General features: G+C 46.6%; 1 protein-coding gene across 1 annotated transcript; it reads left to right on the forward strand.

The window, feature by feature from the left end:
- Positions 1-3,230: 3,230 nt before the first annotated feature.
- LOC118097357 (6-pyruvoyl tetrahydrobiopterin synthase) lies at positions 3,231-10,340 on the forward strand. The gene is made up of 6 exons (XM_035140130.3): positions 3,231-3,352; positions 6,735-6,808; positions 8,108-8,130; positions 8,869-8,925; positions 9,011-9,081; positions 10,010-10,340. The coding sequence occupies exons 1-6, from the start codon at positions 3,255-3,257 to the stop codon at positions 10,131-10,133; spliced, it is 447 nt and encodes a 148-aa protein (XP_034996021.1). The 5' UTR covers positions 3,231-3,254; the 3' UTR covers positions 10,134-10,340.
- Positions 10,341-12,122: the final 1,782 nt, after the last annotated feature.

The raw sequence follows: 12,122 nt of genomic DNA on the forward strand, positions 1-12,122 counted from the left end.
TGAAACTTCTTCAAGAAGAGCTCTATATAGTTTAAAAAAAAAAAAAAGCTATGGTGGAAGCCATTGAAAAGACACACTTGATTTGCCACAGAGTAATTGATTCATTGTAGTCGGAAGAGCTGTGTCCTTGCTAAAGCAGCTGACATGGCAATGTCCTTCCAGACTTTTACCTAGTCTTGTGACACCAGGGTTTGACCGACAGCTCCCTGGGCTGCGACAGACAACACAGAGGTCCTTTTGTTCCCTGCTGGGTGGGGAGCCCACATTGATGTTGGTGGGAGGGAGAAGAAGAGAACCTCATGTGGGAGATGCAAAGTCAGATAATTGACCACAAGGGAAATTGTACCCATCTCTGGGCCTAGTCTCAGCTTGGCCCTTTGCTCCTCTGTGCTAACTTCTCCTGGCCAGCAGCTAAATCACAAGAAAAAGACTAGAAGAGACCTACATGGGGTACAACTTCAGCAGGCTGGCGATGACCAAAAGCCCTGGAGGCCTTTTGATGCCTTTTCCATTTAGCTTGTAGTGATGGATGGCAGAGAAGGCTGCCAAAGGCTAGACTCGAGGCTTCAACGACACCAACCCCTCAGAAGATTCCCCAATTCAATGCTCCCATCCATTTCTCCCCTTTCTTACTTCGTGGCGGCAGATGAAATAACAAGAAAAGCTGTTGCAGGCTCAACTAGGCCTTAGGAAACAGTAGGAATAGCCAGAAGCCCCGAGAAACAGTGTTTCCTAGATACCCTTGTTATGTTTTCAGTGGTCTGTGTTTGCCTGAGCTTGAGTGTGGACTAAGAATTCTGAGCCCCTGTGTTCTGATTCAATACATGATATCCAATCACAGAACACTGCAGGATTTGGGCCACTGTCATTGGCCCTTAAACTCTGAATTATGATTTGCAGTTTGGGAGTTTAGACAGCCAATCCCGTTGAGTGTGAGAGCAGCCCAGGCCTTCAGAAATGTATATAAGCAGTTGCTTTGCTCCTGTTGTCCAGTTCTGTTAGTTCAATAAAGGTTCTTGCTGTTATCACTGAGTCTTAGTTCATGGGAACCCACCTACACTTCAGCCCAGATGACCACTACACGGCTATATGGCCTACCATAGGCCACAGCAGAGGTCATTCTCATTGTTTCTACCAAGTAAGCATCAGTGAAGAAATAGAAGGGAACAGTTGTAGTGGCAGGGAAAGTTGATGCTGGGATTGTGGTCAGGTTAATTGCAACCTGAGCCAAAACATCAGAGGAATGTGGTAATTCGCCTGGAAATTCCAAACCAAGAGTGTTCATATTATTAATTCCCCACTTCCAAACCCCAGCTGCTTCCCTCGTCTCCCAAAGTGGTCAACGAAGTGGTGGGAAGAACCTCACTGGCAGAGCAAAATGAGGATAGGTTAGGTTCCCTTGTTGTTTAACCCCAGCATCTGGGAAGCAAAGGTGAAATGCCTCTGAATATGAAGTTTGCCATTGATTCTTATATCTATGAATTTGTCTTATCCTTTTCAAAAGCCACCTCTTGGACACCTCTTTGGGTTGATTCCAAACTTAAGGAGAACTCTGTTGATATTAGAGGTCATCATGGGACATGGGAATGGTGGACCATGTCACTCAGGCTATCTAGGACTCACCTTACCTGGGAAAAGGCAACAGCGAAACAGGGTTTCTCGTTGACATGCTTCCTTCAGTTGGCAACTCATAACATTCTCCATCAGCTGAAGCTTTTGAACAGACATCAAGGGACATCCCTCATATTCAATGGGAACGGGACTCAGCAGCCTTCACATGTTGAAGTTTTTGAACGGTGATTAAGGGAAGGCCCTGTATGTAATGAAGCTGGAATCTTACCAAAACTTATAATGGTTGGCTGGCATCTCTTGAAATTCCATGTCACTGAGGCAGCGGCATAGCTAGTTGCTCGGGTGCCTGGTGTGGGGTGGGGTGGGGTGTCCTGCAGTCGGGGGCGGGGCAAGCTGCCCAGGGGGCGGGGCAATCCGGCCATGGGGGCGGGGCGAGCCTCTCCGATGCTTGGAGCCTCTCCACCGCCTCCCCCTCAGCTGTAGGGTGCCTGAGGGAGAGGCAGTAGGCGGATGCAAATCCCACGCTGTTGATTCAGGCAGTGCGGAACCTGCAGGCACCTAAGCCACCACGTCACTCCTAAAAAGATTTGTGTGCCCAATTTTTTAAAAAAACTCATTTTGTCACACACACACCCTCAGTGATGGCAACCGGGGCAAACCGCACCCCGCACCCCCTTCCTCTACCACTGCACTGAGGCGCTAAAAAAGAAAAAGTCCAGTGCTCCCTATCTGGGTGGGAAACACTTGATTGATTTTAAGCCTAATCTTCCTTGCTCCAGATTTCTAAAGTGAGCTTTCAATTGTTCCTACAGTCTGATTGTCTTGGAAACCATAAAACAGCATTATGGCAAATTTGTTGTCAGCTCCTCCTAAACAGTTTGTTAGCTAAAGTAAATTCCCCCTGAGAATGGAGCTGAACTTGCAGACTCACGAAAGAAAGAGAAAGAAAGAAAGAAAGAAAGAAAGAAAGAAAGAAAGAAAGAAAGAAAGAAAGAAAGAAAGAAAGAAAGAAAGAGGGAGGGAGGGAGGGAGGGAGGGAGGGAGGGAGGGAGGGAGGGAGGGAGGAAGGAAGGAAGGAAGGAAGGAAGGAAGGAAGGAAGGAAGGAAGGAAGGAAGGAAGGAAGGAAGGAAGGAAGGAAGGAAGGAAGATTTGAGCTACCTAACTTGTTGTATTTCGCTGGAGATCCATCTTAGAGCCAAAACCACTTTTGTTTCATCCATGACAGATCTTCTACAGTTTAAACACAAAAAATCTAAGTAAAGACCCAGTAATATTGAGGGATATGCATTCACAAACAACAACCAGTTAGGAGAAATGTCCATATCCCTGCACTCACCCTAAGAAACAATGTCCTTTCCCAAAAAGTTCCAACTCAAATTAGACAATCCACGTGAGCCTTGACTATTTATTTATTTATTTATTTTAAAAAAAATCCCCATTAAACTATGGCTTTAATCAGGAAGGAAATACGCTGACTTAACTGATGCAAAACAAAAAACAATGCTTATGGTTGTTCTGTGTAAGGAAATTTAGGCCAGGAGATACGCTGTCTGAAGAAGAATTTGCATCCGATTGGCCGGTCTACCATCCACCACATGACAACTTGTGGATATATTTATTTGGGCCCCGCATGAAGGTTTTCCGCTTTTAACGGCAGCTCAGCTACCAACCCTCTGTAACAATGGAGCGTGTGGCGAAAGATAGCAAGCTGAACACCGCAGGCAAGATGACCTTCCTTTCTCGCACCGAAACATTTGCAGCTGCCCATAGGCTGAACAGGTAACAACGGGGGAAGAGGGAAGGTGCAGGGTTGGGAGGAGAAAACATGTTTTGAATTCATAGGTGACCAAAGAGCCCATGATTTCCCCATCCCTGGAAGGAAGCATAGATGTGCAACCTCTCAGAACACTGGCTGTCCAATGGATTCTAGTGAGTATTTCCTGTACCTACAATTCTCCGGGCATAAGGAACCAGTTGCCCAAGATAGCATCTCTGATACTCATATCGTTCAAAGAGCAACTAGAGCCAAAGGGCAAATGTTAACCAGGTTTGGACTGTAGGGTAAGATCGATGGGTGTTATTGCAGCAGTTTCCTTCCCAAGTTCAGGATCTTTATCTCAGCTATGCAATATGAAGCGTTGGGTTTCTTAATGCATATTAGCTCTCCCCACTGTCCCCTGTATGACCTGCCCCACCCTGCAACAGTGGTGAGAAAGGATGTCTAAGGAGATTCAGAAGCTCTCATAGCAGACCCTCCAAGTGTCCCTCTTTTCCAGGGACAGTCCTGGATTTACAAAGCCATCCCAGTTTCTGATTTGATCCCGGAATGTCCCACTCTTCCTTAGGACGTTCCTATCTTCATTGGAGAAATGTTGGAGGGTATAGAGTTTTGTGACCCCCCAAGCTAAGGAGATAAGTAATTATACAACCTTTAGAAGACATCTGAAGGCAGCCTTGTATAGGGAAGTTTTTTAATGTTTAATGCTTTGTTATTTGTTATTCTTTTATATATGTTGGAAGCCGCCAGTCAAATGGGTGTGGTATAAAGAATAAAATTATTATTATTATTATTATTATTATTATTATTATTATTATTATTATTAGATAGGACACCCCTATTTTCTTCGGAGAAAGCTTGGAGGGTATGTCATAGATTTCTGTCTCCAGTGGCCATTCATTCTTTCCACTGTTTACTCTGTTCATGAAGTGGACAAAAATTAGTGCAACAGCCAACTGACTAGTCTTCAGGGCCCAACAGGACTCTGCCAATTTGTCACTTGAACAAGACAGGAAGAAAGTAGATGGGATGGCGAAGAAGCTGAAAAGTAGGGCCTAGATGTCTGTAAAAAGGGAAATAACTTAAAAGAGGATTTCATCAATGATGTCAATAGAAGGAAAATGGACACTTTTGTCCAAGTCAGCTTTAAGCCAGTTAGAGGGCCTTCTTGGTAGTGGCGCCCACCCTGTGGAACACCCTCCTATCAGATGTCAAGGAAATAAACAACTACCGTATCTGACTTTTAGAAGACATCTGAAGGCAGCCCTGTTTAGGGAAGTTTTTAATGTTTGATGTTGTATTGTGCTTTCAATTCTGTTGGGAGCCGCCCAGAGTGGCTGGGGAAAACCAGCCAGATGGGCAGGGTATAAATAATAAGTAATATTATTATTATTATTATCATCATCATCATCATTACAGTATTATTGTTATTATTATCCAACTTGGAGGTGCTGGGGACTGAACCTGGGATTTTCTGCATGCAGAACAGATGCCCTACCACTGGGCTACAGAGTGCCAGTATATATCAGGGGTCAGCAAACTTTTTCAACAGGGGGCCGATCCACTGTCCCTCAGACCTTGTGGGGGGCCGGACTATTTTTTTTTAAAAAAAAAATGAATTCCTATGCCCCACGAATAACCCAGAGATGCATTTTAAATAAAAGGACACACTCTACTCATGTAAAAACACCAGGCAGGCCCCACAAATAACCCAGAGATGCATTTTAAATAAAAGGACACATTCTACTCATGTAAAAACATGCTGATTCCTGGACCGTATGCAGGCCAGATTTAGAAGGCGATTGGGCCACATCCGGCCCCCGGGCCTTAGTTTGGGGACTCCAGTATATATAGTACTGACAAACAGGGTTCTGGGAAAGGTTGCCAAGTGGCAAAGCTTCTCATGGCCCAGGAAAAAAAATATTTCCCCCACCTACTAATATTCACAGTTAAAGGTACAGGAACTGGGGTTGGTATATGTAAGCTAGTAACTCGAGTTCTGGGGAAGAATGAATAAGAAATTATTTCTACTTGGGGGAAAGGCAACGTGATTGTTGTAGCTAATGCTGCTTAGATTGCAGACAGAGCAGAACAAGGAAGCCTCCCACCCGGGTTGAGAGGATGTATTCCAGAGGGGGACATTTGAGTATCTCTTGCAAAACACACATGCATATACCAAGGGTATTGCAGCACCTGGAAGAAAGATTAAAAGGTTTATTGTAGAAAGTGCTTTTGTGAACAAAAGCTCGTATAAATGAAGTGTTGCATTACACACACACACACACACACACACACACACAGCAAAAGGCAAACAGTACGAGGTGTGCTATTTCTCTCCAGAGTTGGTGACGAGGTAGATCAGGATTTACTGGTAGATCTCTGAGGGACTTGCCAGAGATAAACAACTCCCGGTTGTTTCACAACAGCCATCCGGTTGGCCACTGTGAGAACAGGATACTGAACTAGATGGGCCACTGGCCTGATCCAGCTGGCTGTTTTCTTGGACTACCTCTATTAATATAGACATTTAAAATAGCGTTGATGGAATACCCTTATTGTCAAGGTCAAGTGGCTATTTTCGTTTTAAAGTTACCATGTTTCTTCTGTTAAAATTGCTGGCATTGCTACAAGAGAAAGGTTCTTTCTTTTTCCTTCTAAATTATGCAGCTGCGATGAAGAACGCTCGGGGTAAAACGGCCTTGTGCTCAGTTCTGGAACTGAAAGCAAATTCCTGGGCTGAGCATGTGCTCAGAGGCCCTGTCCTTTTATTCCGAGAGTGTTTTGCATCCAGTTTGTGGATCTTGGAGTTTGAAGAAAAAGTCAAGAGAGATGCTGGAAACTTGCTCCTCCATGATCTCTGCAAAGGGCAGCCACATGCAATATAGGTTCAGCAAGCATCTGCAACAGCAATAATTTGGCATAATGATTTACGTTAACTGGGCTATATAGGGCTCAGCAGAGTCAGGAATCATCACCGAATGTAGAGGTGGCACAAGAGATAAAGTCTCTCTCAGTCTAGCCAATGACATTGCAGCATTGTTGTGAGGATGAAAGTGGGAGGAAGGATAGGCATGAATGCCTCCTTGGAGGAAAAGTGAGGTTTAAATGTAATAATAAAACAAAAGAAGACTTACAAATAGCTGCAAAGAAGCCGGGTTGGGTATGGCTCAGTTTGTTTGTTTTTTAAAGGGCTGCTTCAGAAGCATACAGCCTCTGAGGGTCCATTTTGAGTTATCCTTGCTAGTCGCTGACAATAGACACAGTCTCCGTGCACAAAAGGCTTCCTTCTCTGTTCCCATCTGCAGTTAGATTGCCTCTCTTGCTGTTTTCATCGTATTCCTGTTGGCTGCTTCTTTTTCTCAACCCTCACCCACTGTCTTACAGCAAATCTCTGAATGAGGAGGAGAATAGGAAGCTCTTTGGGAAATGCAATCAGAGCCACGGGCATAACTACAAAGGTAAAGAGTGGTGAGCCTTTTTAGCATTGATGATGATGATACATACTGTCTCCATGTAAAGACTGGAGCAAATTCTTCTACAGGCAAACAGGGTAAGGGGTGATAAAGCTTGGAAAGGCATTCCTCTTTCTGGTGGGAAGAGACCCTGTTCAGTGTTTTCCCTGCTAGAATCCGAATGGAGATTTTTCTCACCAGAGGCTTAGAATCCAGCAGTGTGTACTCAGCTTCAGCTGGCAAAATTGAGTGGCCAAATTCCCCAGGATTGTGCCCCTTTGGGGTTGCACACTTGAATGCTCTTCTGTTGGGGAAGAGGGGAGACCTTGCATGCGGAAATTTAGCAGCACATCAGGCTAGTTCTCTGTGACTCAGGGACGTAGCCAGGATCAAAATTATGGGGGGGCAAGGGCCAAGGCACGGGGGAGGGGCCACAGTGGGGCAAGGAAAGCCATGGTCGTTCAGGGGCGAGGGGGCGGCAGGATCAGCCCGAAATCGGGCTGCTCTGACCCCCTCCTCCCCCTCCGCGACCGGCAGGGGCGAGGGGGCGCCAGGATCAGCCCAAAATCGGGCTGCTCCGGCCCCCTCCTCCCCCTCCGCAACCGGCAGGGGCGAGGGGGCACCAGGATCAGCCCCAAATCGGGCTGCTCCAACCCCCTCCTCCCCCTCCGTGAACGGCAGGGGCGAGGGGGCGCCAGGATCAGCCCAAAATCGGGCTGCTCCGACCCCCTCCGCGATCGGCAGGGGCGAAGGGGCGCCAGGATCAGCCCCAAATCGGGCTGCTCCAACCCCCTCCTCCCCCTCCGCGATCGCCGGGGCGGGTGGAGGGAAAACTGGCTTTCCCTCCACCCGCCCCACAGCCAGCAAGGGAGACGTCCCTTCTAGCCGGCTGGCTGTGGGGCGGGTGGAGGGGAAAAGTGGGTGGAGGGCAAAGCGCCCACAGCCAGCCAGGGAGAAGGGAGACGGCACCGGGCGGCGGTGGGCAGCGGGGCAGGCTGGCCACCAGCGGCCCTGCTTCTAGGGGGGGGCAACTGCCCCCTCCTGCCCCCTGCCTACACCCATGCTGTGACGTGCTCATTTCCCATGTTTTCTGGAGGTGAGGCAGCACAAAAGCATGCAAGTGGGAGAGCTTTACCACTTCCCCCACCCTCATACCTGTATTTTCCCTTATTGCAGAGGCGATTATATGTTTCAGCAAGAGATGTGCTTTACCCAACTCTTTGCTACCACCTTGTGGTACTGAATTGGGTCTGCAATTAATGCTAACAACTCCCTCTCTCACGGTTTCTTCTTTCTCCTTTGCAGTGACAGTGACCATATGTGGAAAGGTAGAGCATTTTTCTTTTGTTGTTTGAAAACAGGTCTTGTGCTTTTACCAAGAGTCTGAGATTCTCAGCAGCACTTGAGATGTGCTGCTGCCATGATTCAATTCACCACTGAGTCCTGTGGGATCGGATCCCTTGACTAGAGGCTGCCTTGCAGGATCAAAACCAGTTCCATCTAGCTCGGCCTTCTGTTTCCAACCATTTGACCACCCCAATGCCTTAAAGGTCACACATAAGCAGAGCACAATGACCATGTCTTTCCCCTGTTGTTTGTCCTTAGTACCTGATATCTAGAGATATACTGCGTCTGCAAATGGAGGTTCCATTTTAAGCCAATAGCCATTGATAAATCTTTTCTCTGTGCATTTATCCAATCATCACCTCTTGTGATAGTTCCTAGCATTGGTACACCCCCCCACACACACCATTGTTGTTAATAGTACGGCATTATCATAGTATGTATGATGTTAGCTGCTCTGAGCCTGGCCTCAGCCAGGTAGGGTGGGATACAAATTGTTGTTGTTGTAGTAGTAGTAGTAGTAGTATTCAAGAGCAGTTCTAAGTCCTCTGAACACTCCAAGGGCTAAAAAATAAAATTATTATTATTGTCATTTTTAGGAGGGGGGGATTATGTACTTTGTATGTACAGCACCAGAAATTCTGAATAGTAAAAGATATATAAATACCTGGCATAAAATCATCACCATTATTGCTATTGCTATCATTTAACTTGTCTCACAGATTGACTCCATCAGTGGAATGTTCATGAATATTTACAAGCTTCAGGAATATATGAAGGTAATTCCAGAGTTATGAACCTCAGAGGCAAAGTTTAGAACTTCACAATCCCTGTTCCCAACCAGATATTTGCTCTTATCTACAGGAAGCCATTATGGATCCACTCGACCACAAGAACCTGGACCAGGATGTTGATTTTTTTGCCAAGCTTCCAAGGTGGGTAGCTGTCAAGGTTGTGCGCAGTACATCCCGTTTTCCCCCCACACGAGCATGGCAACCATTTTGGGCACCATGCTCTCGCGCAGTTTCGGGACATGATCTCACACGGCTCCCCCAAATTCCAAATTTTGTCCGCCATGCTTGGAAAAAGCCTTTTTGTGCAGGTCATGTGAGCGCAGCCTGGAAGATGGTGGCTCCGTTTTCCCCCACTTCCCCAAAAGAATCTTGGGAGCTGTAGTTTTCCCACGCACAGAGAGCTACAATTCCCAGTACATTTCACAAACAACAGTTCCCAGGATTCTCTGGGGGGAAGAAGCCATGTGCTTTAAATGTGTGCTTAAATATCTGGAGTGGGTGCGCCCTGAGACACCCTGTGCCTTATCCAGACTAAGGCTACATTAGAGCAGAATATACACCGATTTGATTTGAAGTCATGGGCGAGAAGCAACAGGGGTAAAGAAAGGCAGGTTTGAAGGCAGCGCTACCTTTGTGTAGAAAAACCTACGCCCGCCGCTGCAGGGCACTCGAAGCTCCTTGGCCGGGCCAGGCAAGGAAGAAGCAGTGAGCTCAGCGGTGGCGGCAAGCACGGAAGCGGCAGGGACGGCGGTGGACGAGAAGGCGGAGCGCGGGGATGCAGCCAGCAAGGCAGGAGCGCGATCAGCTGGTAAGCGGAGCTCTTGGAGCGCCGCTTCACCGCTGATCACGCTCCTGCAGTGCCGGCCGCATGGAGTGACTCTGTGAGCGGAGGTGCCTGTGGGGGTTGGTTTCCGGAAGTATGGCTTATTTCCGGGGTATGTCTTATATTTCTCAAATGCTTAAAAACCCTGCCATGGCTTAATTTATGACTACGTATTAAAAAAGGGGAAACAGCGTATATTATGAAGTCTCTTCCTTTTCCATATCAACCTCTCTGCTCTTCCTCCAGCACAACAGAGAACTTAGCCGTGTACATATGGAACAACCTTGAAAAAATCCTTCCAGATGGATGCCTGCACAAAGTCAAGGTCTATGAATCCGACAGAAATTTCATCGTATACAAGGGGGACTAAAAATCCACAAGGAACAAAGAGGGGGGGTGGCTAGGAGAGTTATTCTCCCATATATTGTATTAACACTCATTGTTGATTTAATGTGACGAAACCCCTTCTCAGAACATTTGCAAACTATTCTGTGTCTACAGTGAAGAGATGCCTCCAGGGTCTTTTACTGCAGTATTGAAGCTTTGTTTAATCTGTTGGTTAAAAAGATCTGCAAAAGTCACGTTGTGACGTGTGTAACCTCATTCTCCATCACAGCATTATCCAGCAAGGGATAGTTCACATGCGTAAAGGCTGCTGGCTGCTGAATATAAGACTGGCTCTGTTGCAAAGCTCTGGGTGCGAAGAGATGCAAGAATCCTGGGTTGGAACCAATGCTGGTCCTACTTAGAGTGAACCCATTGAGGTTAATGGGCATGGCTGAGGACTCATCTAGACTTCTGCTTGTCCTGGCACTTCCCCCTATGGAAACCCAAACTTTACCGCTAAAGTGGAGCAAACGTCAACCAGATTGACATTTGCTCTACTTCAGTGCTAAAGAGCAGGTTTTCCCAGAGAAAGTGGTCAGGCAAATGGAAAACTGTTCAGACCAAGAAAGCATGGGACCAGCAGGAAAAAAAAGCATGGGACAAGCAGAAGTATGGGTGAACCCCGAGTTTCACTCCAACAGGCCTGCTTTGAGAAGGACTCGCATTGGATACGATCTTCTGCCTCTGCAAGTAGACCACATGCAAAAGCCCGTCAGGTGGGGCTGCTCCGATCACCAAGTGATGGAGCCCGTACAACTTTATATCCCAACAGCGATTGTGTTATCCTTATAAAGCCAGCTCATAACCCAACTGCTAATCATTCTCCATTAAGATGCATCACCCTGCATAAGGTTAAATGGGAAATTTCACAATGCCGGGGTTGTTAGCACAAAACATTCACCCCAAGCTGCTGAGCCGAAGTTTTATTGAACGAACCAAAGGAAAAAAGAACTCTAATCATTTATGGGGCTATGAAGCTTATGAACAGTGGGTTATGGGGGGCAGGGAGATAAGTCTATCAGGGAAACAGTTCAGTTTGCTTAATGCCCAAAAGGCATTTCCAGCCCAGAATTTCTGCATGTGAATACATGAAAAGCATATCCGAGAATCTTTGGAACTGTTGTTCATCCTTCACAGCACTGCAGTTCCCAGAATCTGTAACAAACTGCATTTCCCAGGATTCTTGGGGAGGTGCTTTAAATGTATGGTATACACACAGCCAGTGTCTTGCCATGCACAGTGCCATTAGCAACATGACTGGAAAAAAGAGAAGAAGGAAGAAACAGGTGTGTGTGCAAACTGACCCATATTTGAGTGGCAGCTCCAAAAGGAGTTCAGTATCCATCCTCAGAGGTCTGAACAAACGCTGCTGACACTTCTGAAAACTGACTGCGGGGTCAACACTGGAGGTGTAGAACCTGGAAGATACACTTGAGAAAACACACCCTGTTTTCTGATGCATGTCAGAATAGGCACTCCTGGTCCAAAAGTACACCTCCAAAATCAGACAAGCAGAACCACAGCCGCTGCTGCGCCGCATCAACTTATTCCGGGTTCTAGGTGGTACACATAACATCCGAGTAAACACAGTCCCCAGCAGGTGTCTGATTGCACAAATTGGTCTTTGTTGCATTTCCGTCAGCGCAGAGTGCACTGCAGGGTCTGCTCCCCACCGTGAGGTACACACAGAATTAAATTGCTAATGGAGACGAATTTACAACAATCACTTGTTAAGTCCATAAAACAGAGTCCACATACTCTCGATTACTAATCACTGGTCTTAATTAAAGCATGGCTAAATTCTGGATTGTTGTTGTTTTCAATGACCAACACAGCTACCTTTTTAAAATTAAAACCAGTAACTAATGATGACTTTTCCCTATCACAACCCCCCTGCCAAGATCATTGTTCCCCCACTACCATCACACATTTAACAGATGGAAGACTGGTGTTCAGTGGCAGGGCCGTCTTA

The sequence above is a fragment of the Zootoca vivipara genome, chromosome 14 (genome assembly GCF_965207765.1).
Source record: "Zootoca vivipara chromosome 14, rZooViv2.hap1.1, whole genome shotgun sequence".
Lineage (NCBI taxonomy): Eukaryota > Metazoa > Chordata > Lepidosauria > Squamata > Lacertidae > Zootoca > Zootoca vivipara.

What these genes read in the sequence shown, in the direction of transcription:
- LOC118097357 (XM_035140130.3), top strand. Translation starts at nt 3,255, where the DNA reads ATGGAGCGTGTGGCGAAAGATAGCAAGCTGAACACCGCAGGCAAGATG. An exon ending in GCTGCCCATAGGCTGAACAG is followed by an intron (nt 3,353 to 6,734) that starts GTAACAACGGGG and finishes ACTGTCTTACAG; the next exon opens with CAAATCTCTGAATGAGGAGG. An exon ending in AGCTTCAGGAATATATGAAG is followed by an intron (nt 8,926 to 9,010) that starts GTAATTCCAGAG and finishes TCTTATCTACAG; the next exon opens with GAAGCCATTATGGATCCACT.